This window comes from Camelina sativa, chromosome 20 (assembly GCF_000633955.1).
Source record: "Camelina sativa cultivar DH55 chromosome 20, Cs, whole genome shotgun sequence".
Lineage (NCBI taxonomy): Eukaryota > Viridiplantae > Streptophyta > Magnoliopsida > Brassicales > Brassicaceae > Camelina > Camelina sativa.
In genome coordinates this window covers 9,723,467-9,748,383 of record NC_025704.1, presented here as the reverse complement: position 1 = coordinate 9,748,383, position 24,917 = coordinate 9,723,467, and the positions used below count along the sequence as shown (strand labels likewise).

The 24,917-nt window shown below is 42.8% G+C and overlaps 2 protein-coding genes and 1 pseudogene across 2 annotated transcripts; all 3 read left to right on the top strand.

Annotated features, from left to right (window-relative positions):
• LOC104772367 (basic 7S globulin 2-like) lies at nt 17,020-17,936 on the top strand. The gene is made up of 2 exons (XM_010496995.2): nt 17,020-17,060; nt 17,429-17,936. The coding sequence occupies exon 2, from the start codon at nt 17,432-17,434 to the stop codon at nt 17,786-17,788; it is 357 nt and encodes a 118-aa protein (XP_010495297.2). The 5' UTR covers nt 17,020-17,060; nt 17,429-17,431; the 3' UTR covers nt 17,789-17,936.
• Nucleotides 19,284-20,834, top strand: LOC104772366 (annotated as a pseudogene).
• On the top strand, nt 21,290-22,090 carry LOC104772365 (F-box/LRR-repeat protein At1g48400-like). Its single transcript, XM_010496994.1, has one exon. The coding sequence runs from the start codon at nt 21,290-21,292 to the stop codon at nt 22,088-22,090; it is 801 nt and encodes a 266-aa protein (XP_010495296.1).

The following is a 24,917-nucleotide window of genomic DNA, read 5'->3' as shown; positions in this document are numbered from 1 at the left end:
TCAACAAATCAAGGCTGAATTGGCTTGCTGCAAACAGAGAGGAGTGGCGATTGAAGCCTACTACGGAAAACTGAATCGCATATGGGATATTCTCGCTGCGTATCGTCCAATAAGAGCTTGCAAGTGTGGACTATGCACATGTGATCTTGCAACTGCACAATAGGCTGACCGTGAAGAAGATAAAGTCCATCAGTTTCTCTGTGGTCTTGATGAACAGTTTTGTGCTGTCCGGTCGAGTTTGGTGGCGCGTGTACCGGTCCAACCTTTGGAGGAGGTATACAACATTGTCAGACAAGAAGAAGATCTTCGAGTAACAAGTGAAGAACGACCAGAGGTGACTTCCTTTGCTGTTCACACAAAGCCTCCTTTTCATTTTGAAGCAAAAGACAAAGGAGTGGTCTGCAAGTTGTGCAATCGAGCTAGTCATGCTGCTGATAACTGCTATGCGGTCATCGGTTATCCAGAGTGGTGGGGTGATAGACCCAAGGGTCGCTCACTACAAGGTCGTGGTCGTGGAAGCTCATTCGGTGCAGGGAAAGGGAAGGCACCGATGACTTATGCTAATCGTGTGGTTGTACCACACATTGAAGATGTTACTAAAGAACAAGCGAATCATGTGATCACGGATCGGGATCGTGACGGAGAAAATGGACTAACGGATCAGCAGTGGAAGGCGATCAAATCCATCCTTAATGCTGACAAGGCAGCTTCGACTGAAAAATCCTCGGGTAAGTTCACTCAACCTTCTTGGATATTGGATACAGGGGCATCTCATCATCTGACAGGGTGTTTTGAGATACTGTCAAATGTGAGAGATATGCACCAGTATTGATCATAATGGCTGACGGTAGAGAGCAAGTCTCGCTCAAAGAGGGATCTGTTCGTTTGGGGTCTGGTTTAGTGTTGCAGTCTGTCTACTATGTTAAAGAGTTGAAGTCTGATTTGATATCTCTTGGTCAGTTAATGGATGAAAACAAGTGTGTGGTTTAAATGGCTGACATGTTCCTTGTGGTTCAGGACCGAGCTTCGAGGACGGTGACTGGAGCTGGTAAGAGAGTAGGCGGGACCTTCCACTTTTGCAGTATGGAGGTCGCTGGTGCAGTAACCACGAAAGATGATGGGTCCTTTGAGTTGTGGCACAAGCGGTTAGGACATCCGTCTGCTAAAGTTGTTGGATTATTACCTTCTTTGTCTAGTTCATTAGTTGGTTCTAATAACACTTGCGATGTATGTCTTCGGGCAAAACAAACAAGGGATAGTTTTCCACTCAGTTTGAATAAAACAACTATGATTTTTGAGCTCATTCATGTTGATATTTGGGGGCCTTACCGTGTTCCCTCTCATTCTGGTGCGAGAAACTTTCTCACAAATGTTGATGATTACTCAAGAGCCGTTTGGCTTCATCTCCTCAACGACAAATCTGAAACTTCAACTTATCTCAAGAATTTTTTCTCATTAACGGAACGACAGTTTAATACAAAAGTCAAATCGATCCGTAGCGATAATGGTTCAGAGTTTATCTCCTTAACTCCTTTCTTTCAATCGAATGGAGTGCTCCATGAAACCTCATGTGTTCACACACCACAACAGAATGGCAGAGTCGAAAAGAAACATCGACATGTTTTGAATGTTGCCCGCGCATTACGATTTCAAGCGAATATGCCGATTGAATTCTGGGGTGAATGTGTTCTTACAGCCGGATATTTGATTAATAGAACACCAAGCTTGGTTTTGGGTAATATCACGCCTTATGAGAAGTTACATAACAAGCGTCCGAGTTATGATCATCTGAGGGTGTTTGGGAGTTTGTGTTATGCTCACAATCTGACTACCAAAGGGGACAAATTTGAATCACGGTCACGTCGGTGTGTTTTCGTTGGGTACCCAAATGGGAAAAAGGGATGGCGAGTATTTGATCTGGAAAAGTCTGAATTCTTTGTCTCAAGGGACACTGTGTTTTCTGAATCCAAATTCCCGTTCGAACCAGCCACTTCGTTTCCGCTTGAGGACGATGAAGAAGATGGGCAAATCCTATGGGCTCCATTGTCTGAAGGAATGGTCCAGGATGAGATTGATAATGGTTAAATATCCAAAGGCTAATAATCTTGGGACCCGACTGAAAACTGTGGAAAATATATGCTACTGAGGCTTTCTAAGGGAGGGGTCGTGGGACTGCGGTCTCTGGAGTTTTTTTTCTTGTGGGTTGGAAGGTGTCGTGACATGTCATATGCCGAGCCGAGCGTCCAAAAGACTGACCTCCTCATATACGATCTTACGTATTGTGTTATTTCTATCATGATCTGGTTAGTAAAATGTTGGGCAGGATAAATTCTATCATAATTATATTATACTTCATAAACAATGGAGAATTATATATTCTCTAGAATATAATAATGATATAGACTGTAATGGTAAATATTGAGTCAGTACGGACCGTAACTGGATCTTGACACCGACTGCGTTTCTTTGACGAAACGACATTGTTAAGAGAATATTCAAAGTTGATCTCATCAAGGGAATAATTGAAAATAACTTTATCTTGTGAAGGGAATATTGAAAAACGATCTTATCTCATGAAGAGGTGGTTAAACGAATCCAAATCCCATGAGGATTAGGATAGACAAGGTTTCTCTATAAAAATGGAACTACGTCGTCAAAATACGACACGAAATTGAGAGCAAAGGCAAGATACTTCACGAAACCACAAGACGCACGACTTAGCTCATAGATCAACTTGCTGCGCTTGATTTCTTGTACTTTGCAATTGATACTTTTATTAATAAAAATACTATTCGACTATTTATTTTTTGTTGTCCGTAATCTTTAAGAGAATCGATTACTTTTGCTCAAACACAAAATAAATTATCAGTAATATATCGATTAAAAATTACTATTAAAAGGATAAGTACTTTAAGAATATATTAATCACTAATTGTTTTTTAAGGCTAGTTAATCACTACTAATTGTTAGATGCTCTACTAATATGATACAAGTGTATTTTTAAAGCACTTACCTCTTTACTATTAATTTAGATCTTTCCCATGTAGATAGTTTTATTCTATATTTTATGTTTTGTACTCTTTTAAAATACTATTTATAGATTGTACTGGACCACTGCCACTGATCATAGATTGTGTATGGTATTAATTTTAAAACGTTTTTACCAAGGGCAAACCGAATGTGAATGTGTAACAATATACCTTAGGAGTCAGTGAAGAATTATTCGGTGTTCAAGTAAAAAAAAATCGGCAAATATTTTTAATTCAGGGGAATAATAGTTGGGTTCAAACTTGGGAATTAGCAAACAAAATACTAGTATAAGAAAACAATTTGTAGCCCGTAATTGAAGGATTTTGTCGGTCATGTATTAGGCCAATCCCTCTCGTTTATAGTAGGACTAATAAGTAACAACTTAATTAGTGTGTTCAACCATCCCAATATATATTTTTGTGTGGAATTTAATACTGTATATGGTTCAAAAAAATAGTATATATACTAAATACTGAGTTTGTTCAACCACTAAATTTCATTGACGGTAAAAAAGGATTAGGGGATAAAGAATTTACTACAAATGAAGAGTTCTTCTTTTCTTGTGGAATTGCACCTTCGAGTAATTCTACATCTTCTATCTGAGGACCAATTAACAATTTTAGTATTTACAACAACAACAACAGCCACGAAAAACTTATTACAGTTTTAGATATTACAAAACTTCATTAGCACGAAACGAATGTTAGTGTAAGCTTGAACTAGCTTAAATCTCAAGCTAAATATATTTAGGAGATATCTAAATATACATATTTAAAGATTTAGGAGGTATCTAAATTATATAATATTTCCTAAAAGTTGTTAGGCTAAATATTTACTTCTTCACTATATAAACACAAGTGCTGAGTTGTGGCATTGTGTGAGAGATTAAGAGCAAGAAGAAGTTTGAGGTTTTGAGTGAGTTTTCTTGAATCAATAATAATAAGAGAGTTATTCTTATTTTGATCTTTGAGTTCTTGATATTAATAGTCTTTTATTTGGTATCAGAGCTTGACAAACGATCATGGGAGATACAAAGGATGCTGGTGAAATCAAACCAAGAGAGACGGAGATGGAGTCGCCCTCCATTAAGTGTCCGATGCTGAGTTCGACCAACTATACGGTATGGGCCTTGCGAATGAAGATCACCTCAAAGTGCATACGGTATGGGAAACCATAGATCCCGGGAGCAAACAAGAAGATAAAAATAACTTGGCAATTGCCTTGATATTTCAATCCATACCCGAAGCCTTAACCTTACAAATAGGCGACCTTGAAACTTCAAAATCCGTTTGGGAGGCGATAAAGGCAAGACACGTTGGGGCTGAAAGAGTAAAGGAAGCTAGACTGCAGACTCTGATGGCGGAGTTTGATCGAATCAAGATGAAAGATGAAGACACAATTGATGTTTTCGTTGGCAAACTTTCGGAGATATCTTCGAATTCAGCATCTCTTGGTGAAACAATGGATGAAGTAAAGCTGGAGAAGAAGTTTTTGAAGAGCTTACCACGAAAGAAATACATACATATTGTAGCATCACTTGAACAGGTTCTTGACCTCAACTCGACTAGCTTTGAAGACATTGTTGGACGCCTAAAAACCTATGAGGAAAGGATCAATGAACCAGAGGAAGAACAACATGAGGATCAAACAAAACTCATGTATGCTAGCTCTGATCAAGGGAATTACAGAAGTAACAGAGGCAGGGGACACGGCGGTCGCTCTTATTGGCGAGGAAGAGGTCGAGGACGATATGGAAACCAGTACGATGGATCGTTTCGACAAGGCAGAGATAAGGAAAAAGAGTCTCGAATAACTTGTTATCGATGTGATAAACAATGACATTATGCGTCAGACTGTCCAGATAGACTACTTAAACTTCAAGAGGCAAAGGAGAAGAAGGATGAAACTACTCACGAGGCTGATGATCTGATGATGCATGAAGTGGTACTCCTCAATGAGCAGAAAGTAAAGCCTAAAGTTTTTGAATCAAATTTAGACATGAGTAATGTGTGGTACCTAGATAATGGCGCTAGTAATCATATGAGTGGAACAAGATCATTCTTCTTGGAGCTTGATGAGACAATTACGGGAAAAGTACGGTTCGGGGATGACTCTCGTATAAATATCGAAGGCAAAGGCTCGGTATGTTTCGTGTTCGACAATGGTGAAAAGAAGATATTGAGCAATATGTATTTCATTCCTGATCTTAAAAGCAATATTATCAGCCTTGGCCAAGCCACTGAAGCAGGATGTGAGGTGCGTATGAAAGATGATCTTCTCAAGCTCTTTGGAAGGAATGGCCAACTGCTTGTACAAACCACAAGGTCCAAGAATCGGTTGTATAAAGTAAGCTTAGAAGTTGACAACATCAAATGTCTACAGCTAGTAGGAACGGGACCAAGCGAATCATGTTTATGGCACGCGAGACTGGGACATATTAATGTTGACACCATGAAGCTAATGGTTAATAAGGAGCTCGTGAGGGGTATACCGAAAATTGCTGTTGAAAAAGAAGGTTGTGTCTCGTGTTTACTTGGGAAGCAGATACGTCACGCGTTTCCTCACTCAACTTCATACAGAGCTTCACACGTCTTAGAACTTGTTCACGGCGATCTATGTGGCCCTATCACACCAGATACACCAGCACGCAAACGATATTGTGAGAACTGAGATTGAACTTCTCCTTCCGAAGTGATTTGAATACGGAGGAGCTTATCGCCGTTGGAGCAGTTCCGAACAGAATTGAGAGAGTTTTTGAGTAATTGAATTTGTATTGCTTTTTTGGAAAAAATGTTCGACCCTTTACAACTGACACCCCCCTTACATATTTTACCGACCAATTTATTACTAAATTAATGCACCATTAATAGGACGCGATTTGCACGGTCTAATTAATCCTCTTGAATGCGGGAATCCTTGACTGGGCCCGAGCTGCGAGCTGACCAGCACGAAGCATCTCCGCGCTCTCTTCCTTTCTCCGGGCCTGATGGGCCGGTCAGTAATTTGCNGAGGTGAGCGGGACTTCCGTGCCTCCAACTGGCTCTCCCGAGCTTGGAACAGAATACNTAGACGAACCCGGCCTAGGCCCACTCACCTATTGTCCGAGATGGCAGATCGTGGGTACAACAGTTGCCCCCCAAGTCTCCCGAGCTGAACAGTTCGGGGGACTTTTAACCTTCAAGCGATCAATTTTGGGAAACTGAATATTCCCCATATCTCCATGATTTGATCGTGGTAATGATGGGATTTGCCTTCCCGAACAAGACTCGGGGCCCACTAGGTGGCGTGTTAACTATAAGAGAGAGAGAAAACGGTGCGAGACCTTTCACTTCCCCAGATAATCATTGCTCCCTGGTTCCGTGTATAAAGGTAAACTCGGCTTCTCTCTCTTTCACTCTTAATCCCCAATTGTGCTTGTGTTTTCCGTTCTCCAATTTTCTTTCTTTTCCTCTGTAAACTTCTTTACTTTCACCGGAAAACCCTTCACTCTTCCTTTATTTTCTTGCTACTTTTACCGGAAAAGCATGTCTCCGCCGAAATCCTCATCGGGAAAAACCACAAAACCCTTGATTCCGCGCGTTTTCGGCCCCCACCAACCATCGAATCTTTCTGCGGAAAACATAGCCGAGATTAGAGGATCCACCAGGATTCCGTCGGAGGTAAAGATCAAATTCCCAGAGGCGCATGAGTCTCCGGAGAACCCCCCTCCAGGGTACTGCTGCGCGTTCGAGATTTTCTTCTCTGCGTGCGGTCTGTCATTCCCCCTTCCCGAACTCATCGTGAAGATGATGTTCGAACTGGGCTTCGCTCTTCCTCAGATGTGCCCCAACTTTGTTCGGACTGTCTTGTGCCTTCAAACTCTAGGGGAGGAGTTCAACTACCAGCTGTCATTGGCCGACTTCCTCCAGGTGTACACGGTGAAGACTGGTCGTACCAAGGGCACGCTTTACGTAAGCCCACTTGCCGGGCTAAAGGTCTTTGACGACCTGCCCGAGAAGGATGAAAAGTGGCGGAAGTCCTACTTCTTTTCCCGGTTAACGAGCTCACTTTCGGCCACGGTGTGAGTTCGCTCGTATCGAAGTGGACTTTGAAAATCGGTAGAATGGAGTTCCTTGCTAGGTCCAGGTTAGGTGTTGCTTGACTTTCCGTCTCACCTTTTTGTTGTTTCTTTTTCAGATCACTTTGAGCGCGGATTGCTTTCCCCCACATTCGCAGAGTTCTTCTCGAGGTTCTGCAGCCAGGGACAGATTGCTTGGGACTCTTTTTCTTGCGAAAGAATCAGAGAGTCCACGGCGAGGCTCGGAAGACGTTCTCTCGTCTGTTCCACCCCCTTGAGCGTTTCGGAGATGAATTATAGAGAAGAAAGGGCGTGTCCAGCTGCCGAAAAAGAGGCAAAGAAACAGATGGCGATGGCCCTCGCCGAAGGCAAAGCTCACATTTCTAACAGGAATTCCTCCGTTCCCGAGGTGAGCGGGACTTCCGTGCCTCCAACTGGCTCTCCCGAGCTTGGAACAGAATACACCAGGGCTCCTGCTGGCCCGTTGATTCCTCCTGTGATTGTCATTGCTGATTCTAGCGATGAGCCACGGGAGATCGCTGCTTCCCCCCCAGCGCCGAAGAAAACCTCTGCTGAGGCCTCCTCTCAGCAAACTGATTCATCAAAGAAGAGGAAGGAGCCTGAGACCGCCTCCTCTTCTCGTGAAAAGGGGCGAGCCCGGACCGGCCCATCAGGGGATGAGCGAAGTAGATCTAGCTCGAAAGACAGGGGTCCCTCCTCGGAGAGGAGATCTAAGGAGGCCCCACCGCCTAAAGACTCCGGAGACTCCTCTGGAAGAAACCCTCTGAGGGAACAACGTCCCTCCGCCCGAGGTAATTTTTTTTTTTGAGATGTTCTTACTTTTATACCTTTGACTGTTCGATAGTTGATGACTGAAATGACTTTGCTCAAAAATCTTTTCAGTCCCCCCTGCATCCCCAGCCGATCTAATGAAGAGCTACATTCGACCCGGGGTTCGAATTCCGGCATTGGCTGACATGACCGAGGTCAACCGCGCGAATTTCTTTCGCTTCGCAGATAAAATCGGCGAGGTAAGTATATATATATATTTTTTTTTTTGCCAAACAGTCGCTTACTAAGCTACCTTTTTCAGCTAATGATTGAGTTTAACTCCTTGGTGGCTTCCTATGAGGAGCAACTGTTCGCTTCCCCGTCATCTTCCGAAGTACATCTCCTTCAAGAAATGATTGCCGACCTAGAAGCTCAGGTAAAGGAATATGCCCGACTGGAAGCCGAAAATACTGACACCGTAGCGAAAGCCGAGCGGATCCGAGCTCGGATGAAGAAGGCTGAGGTAGAGGTGCTCGACCTCGGGGTTGCTAATGAAGACCTCCGCGACAAGCTGAAGAAGGCGGGGGACCTTTACTTTGAGGCGGCGGAAGATGCCAAGGCAGCAAAAAACAGACTGCACGAGATCGAACTCCGCAATCAGTTACTCGATGCTGGCAACAGCTGCGAGATTGAAAGGGTACGGAGGGAAGAAAGGCAGGCGATGAGGCGAACTCTCCGCCCCTTGGTTGAGGAGGTAAAGGTCACTTTCGAAGAGAGGGAGAAGCTAGCCCCGCTCCAGATCCGAGCTGCCGAGATCAGGGCTAACCGAATGCTGGTCGAGGAGATCTCCAGGGGCGAGATCCAAGATATGGAGGCCGAGCTCGGGCTCCTGAAAACTGACGAGGAGGAAGCCGACGAAAAGGTTTCAAAGGTAACTCCCCGTGATCTCGACCTCGCTGCATTCTCAGACCTCTTGGCGGATACGCCCGATCTCTTGTGTAACGAGCATCCGCTTAGCGTCACGATCGATGAGTCTGGTACTAACCTCGGGCAAATCTCGAATCAGGGGGTGGACGACTATCTAGCGAACACCAGGTCGGAAGGGGAGCTCGCAGAAATGGGCCTGGCCCTATCCGAAGCGGCGTCAGATCGTGCTCTCCCTAATCCTTAGTTTTTTTCTTTGGGGTTGTTTTGGCACGANCGACCTAGAAGCTCAGGTAAAGGAATATGCCCGACTGGAAGCCGAAAATACTGACACCGTAGCGAAAGCCGAGCGGATCCGAGCTCGGATGAAGAAGGCTGAGGTAGAGGTGCTCGACCTCGGGGTTGCTAATGAAGACCTCCGCGACAAGCTGAAGAAGGCGGGGGACCTTTACTTTGAGGCGGCGGAAGATGCCAAGGCAGCAAAAAACAGACTGCACGAGATCGAACTCCGCAATCAGTTACTCGAAGCTGGCAACAGCTGCGAGATTGAAAGGGTACGGAGGGAAGAAAGGCAGGCGATGAGGCGAACTCTCCGCCCCTTGGTTGAGGAGGTAAAGGTCACTTTCGAAGAGAGGGAGAAACTAGCCCCGCTCCAGATCCGAGCTGCCGAGATCAGGGCTAACCGAATGCTGGTCGAGGAGATCTCCAGGGGCGAGATCCAAGATATGGAGGCCGAGCTCGGGCTCCTGAAAACTGACGAGGAGGAAGCCGACGAAAAGGTTTCAAAGGTAACTCCCCGTGATCTCGACCTCGCTGCATTCTCAGACCTTTTGGCGGATACGCCCGATCTCTTGTGTAACGAGCATCCGCTTAGCGTCACGATCGATGAGTTTGGTACTAACCTCGGGCAAATCTCGAATCAGGGGGTGGACGACTATCTAGCGAACACCAGGTCGGAAGGGGAGCTCGCAGAAATGGGCCTGGCCCTATCCGAAGCGGCGTCAGATCGTGCTCTCCCTAATCCTTAGTTTTTTTCTTTGGGGTTGTTTTGGCACGAGTTGCCCCCCGTTTGTAATATTTATTTTCAGACTTCTTTGGAGTGTTTTGGTCGTGGTGACCACTCCATAAAAAATTTTTGTTGTGCCATGCGAACTAAATTTTCACAACCTTTGGTTTTGAAATGATGACGAGCAGAAATGAACTCGAAGTGAGAACTTCGGTTAAATAGTTCGAAAATGGCACCCCAACTCTAATGAGTAAAGCTGAGTACGAAGTGAATACTTCGGTTTAGATAAGAATTTTGCGAAACTAAGCTTTGACTTTAAGCAAAGCGGGGGACGAAGCGAAGACTTCGGTTTAGTGTTTTCGCAACATTGAGCTTTAAAGTAAAGCTGAATACGAAGTAAGAACTTCGGTTTAAGATCGCGAAGTTGGACCTCGGCTTTAGATGCGAAGTCAGGCTTCGGCTAGATAAGAATTTTGCGAAACTAAGCTTTGATTTTAAAGCGGAATACGAAGCGAGAACTTCGGTTTAGAGTTTTCGCAACAATAAGCTTTTAAAGTAAAGCTGAGTACGAAGTGAGTACTTCGGTTTAGGTTTGCGAGGTTAAACCTCGGCTTTAAATGATAGATACAAAGTCAGACTTCGGGTTTTTTTTGTTTTTGTTTTTTTTGGCGTACCATTATTAACAAAAAAGTTTAAGAAAACTTTAAGTTTTATTAATATGGATAACTGGACCCGAAGTGGGCTGCCTACGTACCCTTATCGGGATCAAGCTGAATCGTAGTTCGATACAAATAAATTAGCTGTAAAAAAGTTTAAGGTGTAGAGAATTCCAAGACCTCGGGACTGGTTTTCCCTCTGAATCCTCGAGCTGATAAACTCCATTTCGGACTTCGCGAGTAATTTTGTATGGTCCTTCCCAATTAATACCCAGTTTTCCTGCATTGAGCTCCTCGGTATTTTCATAGACTTTCCGGAGGATGAGGTCGCCCACTGCCAAGGGTCTGCCTCGGATTTTGGAGTTATAGTATCGAGCTACCGCGTTCTGGTAATTCTGGATCCGGACTAACGCCTGGTCCCGACGCTCGTTGATTGTATCGAGAGTATCCTGTAAGAACTCCTCATTTTCCTCAGCTCGGAGTGGGTTCAGCGAGGTACGGACTCCAGAGACCTCTATGTCAGCTGGGACTACGGCATCGACTCCGTAGACCAGGGAGAAAGGTGTTTCACTAGTGGCCCGGCGAGGTGTTGTTCGGATTGCCCAAAGAACGCCTTGCAGCTCGTCTGGCCAGCGCCCTTTGCGAGAGTCGAGCCGTTTCTTCAAGTTAGCAAGAATAACCTTATTCATCGCCTCGGCCTGCCCATTACCTTGCGGGTAACGCGGAGTTGACTTATTGAGTCGAATCTTCCACTTCGCGCAGAACTCTTCGAACTTCGAGGAGATGAACTGCGGACCATTGTCCGTGACGATTTCGTGGGGGACCCCTTAGCGATAGATTATACTTTTTAGCACGAACTGTTCCACTTTGTCGTTTGTTACTTTCGCATAGGCTGCCGCTTCCACCCACTTGGAGAAATAGTCAGTAAGAGCGAGCACGTACTGAACTCCTCCTGGTCCCCGATGTAATGGACCGATGATATCCATCGACCACCTCATGAATGGGTAAGGTGCGGACACTGAAGACAGGAGCTCGGTGGGTTGATGAATTGACGGGGCGTGCTTCTAACACTTCTCACAAGTCCGAGAATATTTTTCGCAGTCCGTGACCATGGTAGGCCAGAAGTAACCTTGCCGTTTGATTTTGAAAGCCAGAGTCCACCCTCCGGAGTGACTTCCATTGGGACCATCGTGGACAGCTCGCATCAGCATCGCGGGTTCTCTACCAGCCACACAAGTTAAATAAGGACCAGCTACACTTCGGCGTAGAAGTATTCCGTTGTGAACGCAGTACCGCGCACTGACGACCTTGAGCTTCCTGGCTGCCCATTTGTTGGCTGCGAGTTCCCCTTTTTCCAGGTAAGCCCAGATCGGGCCCCGCCAGTCATCTGCCCCCCAGCTGTTAGAATTCGTGCCGCTCGAAGCAGCATGTGGGATAATAGCTCGATTGTCAACTGGTGAGCTCGATTGGTCCGGAGTTGAACTCGCGTCTAGCTCAGCTTGAGGTGGGTGAACTTCCATCGGAGTAAGCATAACGGGAGCCGGATCTTCCGAGGGTAAAGAGTCCGCAGCCACTTTACGAGCTGATTCCTCAGCAGCCAACTGTTTTTTCATCGTCTGGGTGAAAACGTTTAAGCTCTCTAGTCGAATACTTGGAAACTGAATAACTTCGACGGGGATGATTCTTGTCATTGCGGGATCCGAAGTGGATGCCAAAGATGCTAAAGCATCCGCAGCGGAGTTCTCACTTCGTGGGATTTTAGTGATTCCGAACTCCTCGAACTTATCGACTAACTCCCGAGCTGTGGACAAATAAGCCGCCATACGACCATCCTTTGTCTCGTACTCCCCCAAAAACTGGTTGGTGACCAGCTGCGAATCGCAAAAAGCTCGAAGTTTTCGGACGCCAATCCCCACTGCGAGGCGTAAGCCAGCAAGGAAGGATTCGTACTCGGCTTCATTGTTGGACGCACTGAAGGCCAAGCGAAATGACTGCTCGATCACTTCGCCGGTAGGAGAAGTGAGGTGGACCCCAATTCCTGCTCCCGATTTGGAAGAAGCACCATCCACATACAACGTCCACGGGGCTTCGACATTGTCGCTAACCGAAGAGACTAGTGGGAGTTCGATCAAGAAATCCGCCAGCACGTGCGNTGATTCTTGTCATTGCGGGATCCGAAGTGGATGCCAAAGATGCTAAAGCATCCGCAGCGGAGTTCTCACTTCGTGGGATTTTAGTGATTCCGAACTCCTCGAACTTATCGACTAACTCCCGAGCTGTGGACAAATAAGCCGCCATACGACCATCCTTTGTCTCGTACTCCCCCAAAAGCTGGTTGGTGACCAGCTGCGAATCGCAAAAAGCTCGAAGTTTTCGGACGCCAATCCCCACTGCGAGGCGTAAGCCAGCAAGGAAGGATTCGTACTCGGCTTCATTGTTGGACGCACTGAAGGCCAAGCGAAATGACTGCTCGATCACTTCGCCTGTAGGAGAAGTGAGGTGGACCCCAATTCCTGCTCCCGATTTGGAAGAAGCACCATCCACATACAACGTCCACGGGGCTTCGACATTGTCGCTAACCGAAGAGACTAGTGGGAGTTCGATCAAGAAATCCGCCAGCACGTGCGCCTTAGCACAGGTTCGAGTCCGGAACTCGATGTCGTATTCGCTCAACTCGACAGACCATTTAACTAGCCGCCCGGATTGGCTCGGACTATGTAATACCGTCCGAAGTGGCTGCGTCGTCAGGATTATGATTGTATGGGACTGGAAGTAAGGCCGCAGCTTTGTTGCCGAAGTGTNCGCAAAAAGCTCGAAGTTTTCGGACGCCAATCCCCACTGCGAGGCGTAAGCCAGCAAGGAAGGATTCGTACTCGGCTTCATTGTTGGACGCACTGAAGGCCAAGCGAAATGACTGCTCGATCACTTCGCCGGTAGGAGAAGTGAGGTGGACCCCAATTCCTGCTCCCGATTTGGAAGAAGCACCATCCACATACAACGTCCACGGGGCTTCGACATTGTCGCTAACCGAAGAGACTAGTGGGAGTTCGATCAAGAAATCCGCCAGCACGTGCGCCTTAGCACAGGTTCGAGTCCGGAACTCGATGTCGTATTCGCTCAACTCGACAGACCATTTAACTAGCCGCCCGGATTGGCTCGGACTATGTAATACCGTCCGAAGTGGCTGCGTCGTCAGGATTATGATTGTATGGGACTGGAAGTAAGGCCGCAGCTTTGTTGCCGAAGTGTCCACTGCTAGGGCCAATTTCTCCATCATAGGGTACCGAGACTCCGCCCCAGTAAATGACTTGCTGATATAAAAAATTGGTCGCTGCTCCCCCCTTTCTTCACGAACCAAAACTCCGCTGACCGCATTATCCGATACGGCTACGTAAAGAAAGAGCGGTTCTCCGAACTCAGGCTTCGCCAAGACCGGCGGTTCAGATAGATAGCCTCTTCACACTTCGCATCCCATAAGAAGTTTTTTCCCCTTTTCCGCAGCAGCTGGTAGAAAGGGAGGCATTTGTCCGTAGATCTAGAAATGAAGCGGTTAAGAGCTGCGATCCGTCCGTTAAGGCGTTGCACTTCGCGCAAGGTCCTAGGAGAACTCATAGACAGGAAAGCATTAATCTGCCTCGGGTTCGCTTCAATTCCTCTTTCTGTGACGATATACCCCAGAAATTCCCCTGATGGGACTGCAAAGGTGCATTTCGTGGGGTTAAGCTTCATCCCGAACTGATTCAGGATGTCGAAGCAGACCTTCAGATCAGCGAGATGCGAGCTGGCTTCCATTGATTTGACCAGCATGTCATCGATGTAGACTTCCATGGTCTTTCCGAGTTGATGCTTGAACATTCGATTCACCAGTCTCTGGTAAGTTGCACCCGCATTCTTTAACCCAAAAGGCATCATCTTGTAGCAATAGATCCTGCGGTCCGTAATGAATGCAGTCTTCTCCTGGTCGTCCGGGTTCATAAGGATTTGGTTGTAGCCAGAGAATGCGTCCATGAAAGACATCAGCTCGTGACCCGAAGTGGACTCAACTAACCGGTCGATATGCGGAAGTGGAAAGCTGTCTTTGGGGCACGCCTTATTTAGGTCGGTGAAATCAACGCAAACTCGTGACTTTCCATTCTTCTTTTTGACTACCACTGTGTTTGCGAGCCACTCAGGGTATTTTACTTCGCGTATCTGTCCTACCTTCAGCAAACGTTCAACCTCTTTGTTAACGATTTCAGCTCGCTCAGTACCCAGCTTCCTTCGCTTCTGCTTTACAGGTCGGAACGTAGGGTCCACATTCAGCTTGTGGGAGATAACTTCTGGACTGATGCTGGGCATCTCGTCTGCAGACCACGCGAAGGTGGCCATTCTTTCTTTTAGGAAGGTTATCAGACTGGCGCGGAGCTCGCTATCCAATCCCACTCCGATCTTGATTTCCTGATCCGGAAACTTATCATTGATGAAAATGGACTCGGTGAGGTCACCTTTTAACTGTTTCCGAACTGGATTATTCGAGACCTCGAGCTATGGTTGCTATTGGATCAGGAGCTTGTGACTGCGAGGTAACAGCTCCTTTCCGTCCTTTGGCTTCCTAGAACCTCCCGGACTCCTTGCGGGGTCGGAAATTTAACGCACTGATGGTACGTTGAGGCCACTGCCTTCATCTGGTAGAGCCAGGGAGTTCCCAAAATGACATTCTAGGCCGCAGGTCGGTCGAAAACCGTGAACTCCACCATTTTAACCACTCCTTAAGTGGACACCGGTAATGTGATCGTGCCCAAAGACATTGACGTCTCGCTAGTAAACGAGACCAAAGGTGAGGGTGGTCCTACGATGTGTTCTTTCCCGATACCCATTCTAGTGAGCGTTTCGAGGAAAATCAAGTCTACCGAACTCCCAGTGTCAATTAGGATTTGGCAGACCTCGTGGTTTGCTACGTCAAGTGAAATGACGAGGGCGTCGTCATGCGGAGTGTCCAGCCCCTCAGTTTCCTTTTCGGAGAAAGTAATTTCAGGAAGATCGTTTGCTACTACCTTAGCTCGCTTCGGCTGGGGGCTAGTGAGCTTCCGCTGGTGGTCTTTGATCGCAGTGATGGAGTTCCGAAATAGACGCGATCCCCCCATTATCACGTCGATTCTTTTCTTGGGGGTTTCACTGCCATCGGACTGCTTCGGTTTTTTCAAAGGTGGAGCATCTTCGTCCACCTCGGGAGTCGATTTCTGCTCTAACTCCTCTATTGTTACGTTTGGCATTTCCCCCGCCACATACTTTTCTGCGAGGAGGTGCATCAGCTTCTTACAGTCACGAGTGCAATGACTGTTGGTTTTGTGGAGTTCGCAGTACGTGTCCTCATCTCGGACCCACTTGTTACTTGGGAGCACGCCACTCTTGGAGCGCGGCGAGAATGGCGGTTTGGACGGCGAATTCTTTGGAGAATTCTTTTAGGAGATTGGGTGACTGCGAACGTGCTCGGCCCGGACTTCAGAGTTGTAGGTGGAGTTTTTTTGGCGGGCGGTTCGAACCGTGGTTTTCCTGTAGGCGGAGCGTTTTGTTTTTGTGCAGCGGCGAGTTTGTCTTCCTCCGCGACTATCCAGTTCGAAGCCCGGTGTAATGCGTCCTGAATGGTTGGGAACCGATTTACGGACAGCTCTTCGCGGAAGCGAGATTCATGCCAGAGGCTGTCTTGAGCGCGGCCAGGGCTGTGGAGTCCGAGAGTCCGGGAATCTTGACCTGGATCTCCTTTAACTTTGTTATGTAAGACCGGATATACTCTCCAGCCTTTTGGCTTAAGTTCCAAAGCTGAGCATCCGTCACCGCAGTTTCGATTAGGCTAGAATACTGCTTGACAAACAAGGTCGACAGCTCGGTAAAGTTTGAAATGGAGCCAGCTGCTAAAGATGTGAACAAAAGCAGTACCGGTCCACTAAACGTTTCTGCGAACAGCTTGCAGTACCCAGCGTCTGCTTCGTGGGGCTCGAGGTCCACCCGGCTAGCTGTCAGCAAGAAAGTCTTGAGATGATTGGTCGGATCTCCTTTTCCTTCGTAGCTCGAGAACTTAATTTTGCCCGTATCTTTGATGCGAACTCGGGCTATTTGATCGGAAAAAATAGTTCACCTTGACTCCTCGATCACTCGAAAGATGTCTGGAGCTGAAGTGGTTGCACTGTGCATCACAGACCGCATGTCTCCGATTTCGCTCTGCATGCGGAAGATCTTGGGATTGGTAGCATACCCCGAAGTAGAAATATTTCCATCCACAGGGAGAGGAAGACGGACTGGGACCTCGGAAGATCGGACGACGCCGGGCTGAACCGGAGTGTGGCTACCGCTAACCAGCGGTGGCGCTGTTTGCGTATTGGTTTGAGGTGGGAACGAATCTCCCGGAGTGACATCTGTTGCTGCCACCTGCGAGGTGGAAGGTGGAGTCACACCGGAAAAATCCAAAGCACGTCGACATGGGTTTTTGTCAGAGGACAGGAGATCGACCCGATCGGCGTACCCGCGGTAGGAGGCTGAGAGGTCTGCTACGGACGTCGTAACTTCCTCCAGACGAGCGGAGATCTGACCCTCCGACATCTACAATGCTCTTGCTGAGTCGTTTACACTCAAGGCAAAGGTATTCAAATCAAAACCTCATCGTTTGATATTGGACTTCGAATTTAAAGATAAAATCCACCTAAAGATTAATACAAGTTCATGTAGTCGATTTACTTAAGAATTAAAGATTACTTCATAGTTCATACTGATGCATTCGTATTAATTAACTATGAGGTGATATTTATCTAATGGAAACATCTTTTATATTTTTTTGACATTTGAAGTACATTTACGAATATGAAACCATATAAAAATAATATATCTATATATATAGATATTGGTTTTTTGAATGATAAATTTCTGTGTTTCTTGAAAATTAATAAAGCGATAAAAGAACTCTGTTTTATATTTATTTTATTTTATTTATTTGTGGTTTGAATGATACAGGCAATGGGAATATCTAAGGTTCCATCGGTGGCGCCGTTTAAACATTGTTTCGATGCAAGCACTGCCGGAAAGAAGTTGACGGGGCCTAACGTGCCGGTGATAGAGATTGGTTTGCCCGGGAGGATAGGGGAGGTGAAGTGGGGGTTCTACGGTGCGAATACCATGGTAAAAGTGAAGGAAACAGTGATGTGTTTGGCGTTTATCGACGGTGGCAAGAAACCGAAGGATTTGATGGTGATTGGGACGCATCAGGTTCAAGATCATATGCTCGAGTTCGATTTCAGTAGAACGGTTCTCGCTTTTAGTGAGTCACTCTTGCTTCAAAACACAAGCTGCTCCACTTGGCCTTCCCAAAAGTAGAGTCAATCACACATGGGATCATCTTTGACTTTTCAATTTAGTACACTTCTTGGTATTGTATGACACGTTTTCCATGACACATGTGTGTTCTTATCGCAAACAAAAAAAAAAAATTATCACCCTTTTCTCTTGAATATCGTTTATTTTAGGTATACTATTTCCTCTGTTTCAAAATCTAGGATGTTTTGAGTAAAACACGCATATTAAAAAATAATTATTATTAAAATATTCAATTTTTGATGAAAAGAAAAAAAAAAGTTCAACCAATTATAAATAAAAGTGCATAATATAAAGTATTAAACTAATCTAAAAGTTGTATAGAAATTTAAAAACATCATATATTATGAAACAAACCAATTCTCTAAAATATCTTATATAATGAAACGGAAGAAGTATTATATTCGTTTATTTGATAAAATTAATGTTTTAAGGATTTTGCACATTAACAAATACATATATATATATATATATATATATATATATATATATATCTAAACCTGAAAGTCAAATTTAAATTTGTAAATTCAAAAGTTGAAATAAAATTTATAGTATCTATTATACTCTGAAAATCTCAACTAAAACAAAATCGATGTGTTTCAAAATTTTCAATTTTTTGTATCTATATATATAAAGTTACCTTTTTCTCTCTTCTGGGGAAGCCACCTCAGCATTCCTTCTTAAATATTTTGGGTTTTTTGGATTGGATTTGGCCCAAATTTTTGCAGAGAAAATTGAGGCCCACATGTTTTTCTATTCTATGGATTTAACCTATTTTTGCCTCTTCTCCGTGCCGTCGACGACGCTCCATCTCCACCGGTTGCTCTTCTTCTTAACTCATGATCCATGGCGTTTCACCCTTTGATCTTCCATCTTCTCTGAGTTAATGGACACCCTTTGATCTTCCATCTTCTCTGAGTTAATGGACAGTCCACTACTTCTTCCTTAAATTGTCGTAAATCCTTCTGTTATATAAACCAATCTCTTACAATGTTTTTGAGAAATGAAGTATAAAAAAAAACCTCAAGAGCATGACCAAATCGTTTGTACGTCATCAACTTCTTAATCATTCCACGAAGGTCTTCTTTACTGGTGTAGTTCCCTTCTCCAAGCCATTCGTCAAGTACAGGAACAATTGAAATCTTAAGATCTCCAAGAGGTGAGATCCTTTTGTAAAGATCAAACTTTCCCATAGAAGAAGATCCATATCCACGAGAAAGCATTCTCCTTTGTATACCCAACAGGAGATTGACTCCATTGTTGAGTTTGTTGCAGAACCACATAGGAAAGAAGAAGGAACAAGGTATTGTGAATCTTTATCAAAGGTTTTAGCTTTTAAGTTGCAATTGTCACTCATATCATAAGTCATAACCCTTCAAAAAACAATTAAAACATGTCGCTGCTAAGATTGAACTGCAAACCTTTATGTTTTATTTTCATTTTGTAAATAAATTTCCAAGCTTTCAGAGAGGTTTTGTCGTCTCTGTCGCCGGAATCAATGAATATACTGAGGCGATTACCGGCAAATTGGATAGCGAGCAGATACTACTACACCAACAGAGTTAAAAAGACGACACTTTACTCCAAAATCAGTCCTTTAGGAGACCCTAAATCAAGTGTATACCCAGAACTCCAAAATTGGGTTCAATGCGGCAAGAAGGTCTCTGTTGCTGAGCTTATTCGCATCGTTCACGCAAACGCTTCCTCCACGCTCTCGAGGTCAGTAATTTTATAGAAATCTAGCATCTTTCTCTCTTTTACCTGCCGAATTAAAATCTTAGGGGTTTAACTATATTATGCAGGTTTCGAAATGGATGAACGAGACTGGTGTATGTGTGTGTTCTTACCAACAGAACACGCGGTTCATCTCGATCTCATTGGTAGAGTTCATGGATTCGTTACCGCGGAAGAGTACTTCGAGAACCTCAACGAACAGTACAAGAACGATAAGACTTACGAAGCGCTTTTGAATTGTTACGTTAGGCAGCAGAACGTTGACAAGGCTCAGTTTCATTTTCAGAAGATGAAGGAGATGGGTTTCGCTTCTTCCTCTCTTACTTACAACTACATCATGTGTCTTTACACTAATCTCGGTCAGCACGAGAAAGTTCCCAGGGTTTTAGAGGAGATGAAGGAATATAATGTTGCTCGGGATAATTGCAGTTTCAGGATATGTATTAATGCTTTTGGTTCCATGTCTGATCTCGTGAGGATTGGTGTGATCTTGCAAGATATGGAGAGAGAACCGGATGTGACAATGGAATGGAACACTTATGCTGTTGCTGCCAAGTTCTATATCGATGGTGGTGATCGTAATAAGGCGATTGAGCTTCTGAGAATGTCGGAACATAGACTGGAGAATAAGGATGGTGAAGGTTACAATCATCTCATTACTCTGTATACTAGGTTAGGAAACAAGTTAGAGGTATTAAGGCTATGGGGTTTGGTGAAAGAAGCTTGTAAGAGGAAAATAAATCAGGACTATCTAACTGTGTTGTTGTCGCTTGTGAAAATTGATGCTCTGAAAGAAGCTGAGGAAGTACTAACGGAATGGGAATTATCCGGGAACTGTTACGATTTCCGAGTCCCTAACACTGTGATTCGTGGGTATACTGGGAAATGTATGGAGGAAAAGGCAGAAGCAATGCTTGAGGATCTAGCGAGGAGAGGGAAAGCTACTACACCTGATTCTTGGGGACTTGTGGCTATTGCTTATGCTGAAAAGGGTGTTTTAGATAATGCTTTTAAGTGTATGAAAACTGCCTTGGGTATAGAAGTGGGTAACAGGAAATGAAGACCTGGGTTGAAGCTGGTTACAAGTGTTTTGAGTTGGCTAGAGGACGAAGGAAGCTTGAGAGAAGTAGAAAGCTTTGTTGCATCTCTTAGGAATTGTATCGGTGTGAACAGACATATGTATCATGCTCATCTTAAGGCTGATATACGAGAAGGTGGAAGTAACATTGATATCTTGTTACAGCGCATGAAAGACGACAAAGTTGAAAGCGATGAAGAAACCACACTGATTCTTAGCACAAGAAGCTCATGCTGAAAATTTTTCTTTTTCTTGATGTATTACCAAATATTTCGTATGAGAAGTCTATGGCTAAAAGATATTTATAACAAATGTGATCACCAATTTTATTTGGTAGCTAAACTCCAATATAACCCAAGAAAAAAGATAGAAAAAGTATTAAACCTGAAACTGGAAACTAAACAATTTTATAAAAGTAAGCAAAGCAGCGTCTCTAAAAACAAATCCATAGCTTTTGGTAAGTTTTTCTTTTGTTTAGTTCTCAAAATTATGTTATCTTTCTGAATAACCCTCGGACTTTGCCTTTTGGTTCTGGAAAGGGGGTTCGTTTAAAGATTCGAACTTTGGGCTTTATTGTTTTGGATTCAGGTCGATAGGAGGAAAGTAGAGAACTTAGCGATCATCCAGTTTTAGTGGCGTGTAGGTTGTTAGGTTAGGTAGGTAGAGAAATAAAGCAAGCCCTAATAAAATTAATGGCGGGTAGAGATTTGATAAGCAATTTGCCAGATGAGATTCTTGGCAAAATCCTGTCTTTACTTCCGACAAAAGTGGCAGCTTCCACATCGGTTCTGTCCAAGAGGTGGAGCAAGGAGAATCTGCTGCTTCTTGTAGACACCCTTTGTTTTGATGACTCGGTGGTTGTGTATCCCAGCGAGGAAGAAGAAACTACTGGTCCACATCTCTTCTCTGATTTCGTAGATAAAACACTTGCTCTTCTGGTCACCAAAACCAATTCTCACATCAACAAGTTATCTCTGTCGTCTCTGTGTCGTCTGCGCCACAAAGAATACTATCATTGTCTCAACCGTTGGATATTGACTGCATTGGAACACCCTTATTTATTGGGACTACACTTGTACGCACCTCACACTCTTTTTTCCGGTATTTGTATCGAAACCAAGTTGTTCATGAGTAACACACTCGTGAAGCTCACGTTATCTGGTGCATATGATCTTGAGGCCGAGCGTGTGTTTCTCCCAGCCCTCAAATCACTTTCTCTCTTATCAACTTCGATTGGTCATGACTACTACTCTCTCCTCATCCATGGCTGCCCTGTGCTCGAAGAATTATACATACGTGATGGTGATTGTCCCGACTCTTCTGCTGGTTGCGGTACGGACGTGGAGAGTGCATCCATCAAGCGACTTGTGATTTTTTCCATTCTTCCCTATGACCAACCGGCTCACCGCCGAATCGTTTTTTTCGAAGCACCAAGCCTTGTGTACCTTGACTATTCTAGCTATGTCTCCAACCAGTATGAGGTTGCTCCCTAAGAAACCAAGATACTTTTTCAATTTCAAAATCTTTGATTTGTTTTCCGAAAGATAATTAATACCTAATCGAATCAAGCAAAGCAATCCGTTGATGCTGGATCAAGAGAGAAATCAGTTGGATTTAAGATAGAGGTCAGTTTATCCGATTTATATTCTCTGTAATTAGCTTTAGTTAGATTATTACCCATGTAATAAAATTAGAAATTGTTTAAATTTGTTCAGTAGAAATCGTGGCTACAATCTAATAGTTATTATTTAAAATTTTCAATACAAAATTTGTCAATTCCCAAATTTAAAGGATTATGAACCGTAGTGAAATTAATAATTCAATCACGATAGTTTGATAAATTTGTAATTCTCTTATTGTATAATCACGCTATATACACAAATTTAGCTTCACAACTCCGTCTCTTTGGTTCACAACTTATATGTTTCTTCTTGACATGTATATATCTGTAGGACATAATATGTTTGTTTGGTGCTTTGAATGATAGCGTGGATATATGCAACCTCCTCTTATAAAAAACATAAGTTGTAATCTATATATGATCAAATTTCTTTATTGTTTATAGTTAATTCGGTTATGTTCTTGCTTGAGTTCATAAATATTTGTATTTAGATCATAGTTGTTAAACAAAATTAACTTTAAAGAGAATAAATCATAAATCCAGAAATCACTTCAAATATAAGCAAATATCTCTTGAAACAGAAACATAAAAATGCAAACTAAAGTTTTTAAATAAAACTTAAACTTTCAAATCGGAGAGCACCACATGTGTCTTATTGAAAATTTAAAACCAATCTTTCTTCAATCATTTTCATCATCTTCAGAACCTTGGGTTTACTCAAGCCTGCATAATAGTTTTGTACAAAGTTAATCAATTGTTCTTTCATTATTTATGTCATATAGTAGAAATGAAAGTATATGTATTACCTCTTCTTAAAATCTTCGACCTCTGCAATTGGTGGTTTAAAATAAATCTTTGAAACCCCTGGTGTAGAATATAATTTCATTCTTTTACCTAAAAATACAATAAGTATATAAGTTTAAACGATTACAGTAGTATTATAAAAATTAGGTTGATTTACTATTAAATATACCTCTAAATACTAATGTACAATATCATTAGCAGTTGTATTATAAACATTCGGCTGGTTTATCATTTAATATAGACCTAAATACTAATGTAGCATAACATTAATCATAAAGTTTTATTATATTACCACCACTTTGGTATTTGACATGCCAAAATTGGAGGACTTCAACAACATGATAATATCGTGTGCTCCACCAATTATTGGTATGTCAAGTCCACTATAGTTTACACCAAAACTTGCGTTAGTATGAAATTAATTTAAGCACATCAACAAATTCATATGCGCAAAATCAGTGAGAAAGTTAACAAACCTCAAATCTCTTAGAGAAAACTATAAGATCCTAATCATCTCATGTGGCATCTCGGCATTTGGATCATGTAGATTAAAGAGAGGTTCCACATTCATGACTTCACCCATTATGTCTGTTAAAAAAACCAAATATTTGTATAAAATTATTGATTACAGAAAGAAAAAATATATATAAAAATGTACAAATAGGATTATATATTAAAACATATTTAATGGGAGATTTCTCACAGCATGATATCCTTCGAAAACTCTATCAAACCTTTCAAGATCAAAAAAGTGATTGTTGGAAATCACTGCTGAGTTCTCAATGGTGGTTTCATTGATGAACATGATCATGTAATCACAATCAGTGTGCTTAAGCCGTCGGTCATTGTAACAGACATAAAAAGTTGAAAATATTTTCCAATCATTTTCTTCTATTTGATGATCAAATGTTTCGAACAAATCTTCAGTAATCGTTGTTTCAATCTTGTCACCCTATATCAAATGAACAAAAAACAATTACTTAAACATATGTTGTTAATTGTTAAACTAATCTAAATGATATTAACAGGTAAATATCTATATAATTACAAATGCATCACACATATTGAAAAATGGCATGCATAAGTTTAGTCAATGCATTCACTTTAAACTAACAAAATCAGTAGACGTTATAATAAAAAAGGAAAAAACCATTTGAAACAGTTATAAAAAATGGCATGCATAGGTTCAGTAACTGCAATTATATTTAAAACTTATGTATTTCTCTCTTTCATTTTAGTTTGCAACTATTTGATAGATATATATAGATTTAAATTAATTTCATCTACCATTATATATATATTTTTTCAAATTTCGTCATAATACATGATGTGCTAATGTATGAAAGAAAAGAGAAAAAGAAGAGAAAAAACGATTCTCCTGAGTTTTAGAGATTTCTAGCCTTTTCTTGAAAAATATGAAAAACCAAAAAAACACACAAAATGATCTCAATTTTTTTAAGGAAAAACAGCATACTAAATTATACTTACTGCAAAATTATATTTGTATATAAAATATCCAACAAAACAACATAAGCAACCAAAATCAAATACAACAACAAACGTAACCAAAAAAAAATACACAACAAAATTCAGAATACACCTTAATCTAACTACCGCGCGTAGCGCGGGTCAATTGCTAGTATATATATATATATAAGATAATATATAATTATATATATGATAAGATAACCATATGAGATTGAAAAGAGTATATACTCTTCTACAATATTGTATGAGAAGCTTTCTAATTTCTATAATATTGACTCAAACTCCGTTGGAGATGCTCTTATATAAATATAATTAAATAGAAAGCTTTCAAGGAAATCTACCAAAGGTTTCAGGGCAAGCTAAAGCTACCAAGGGAACACTTGATTATTATAAATAGACTATCACTT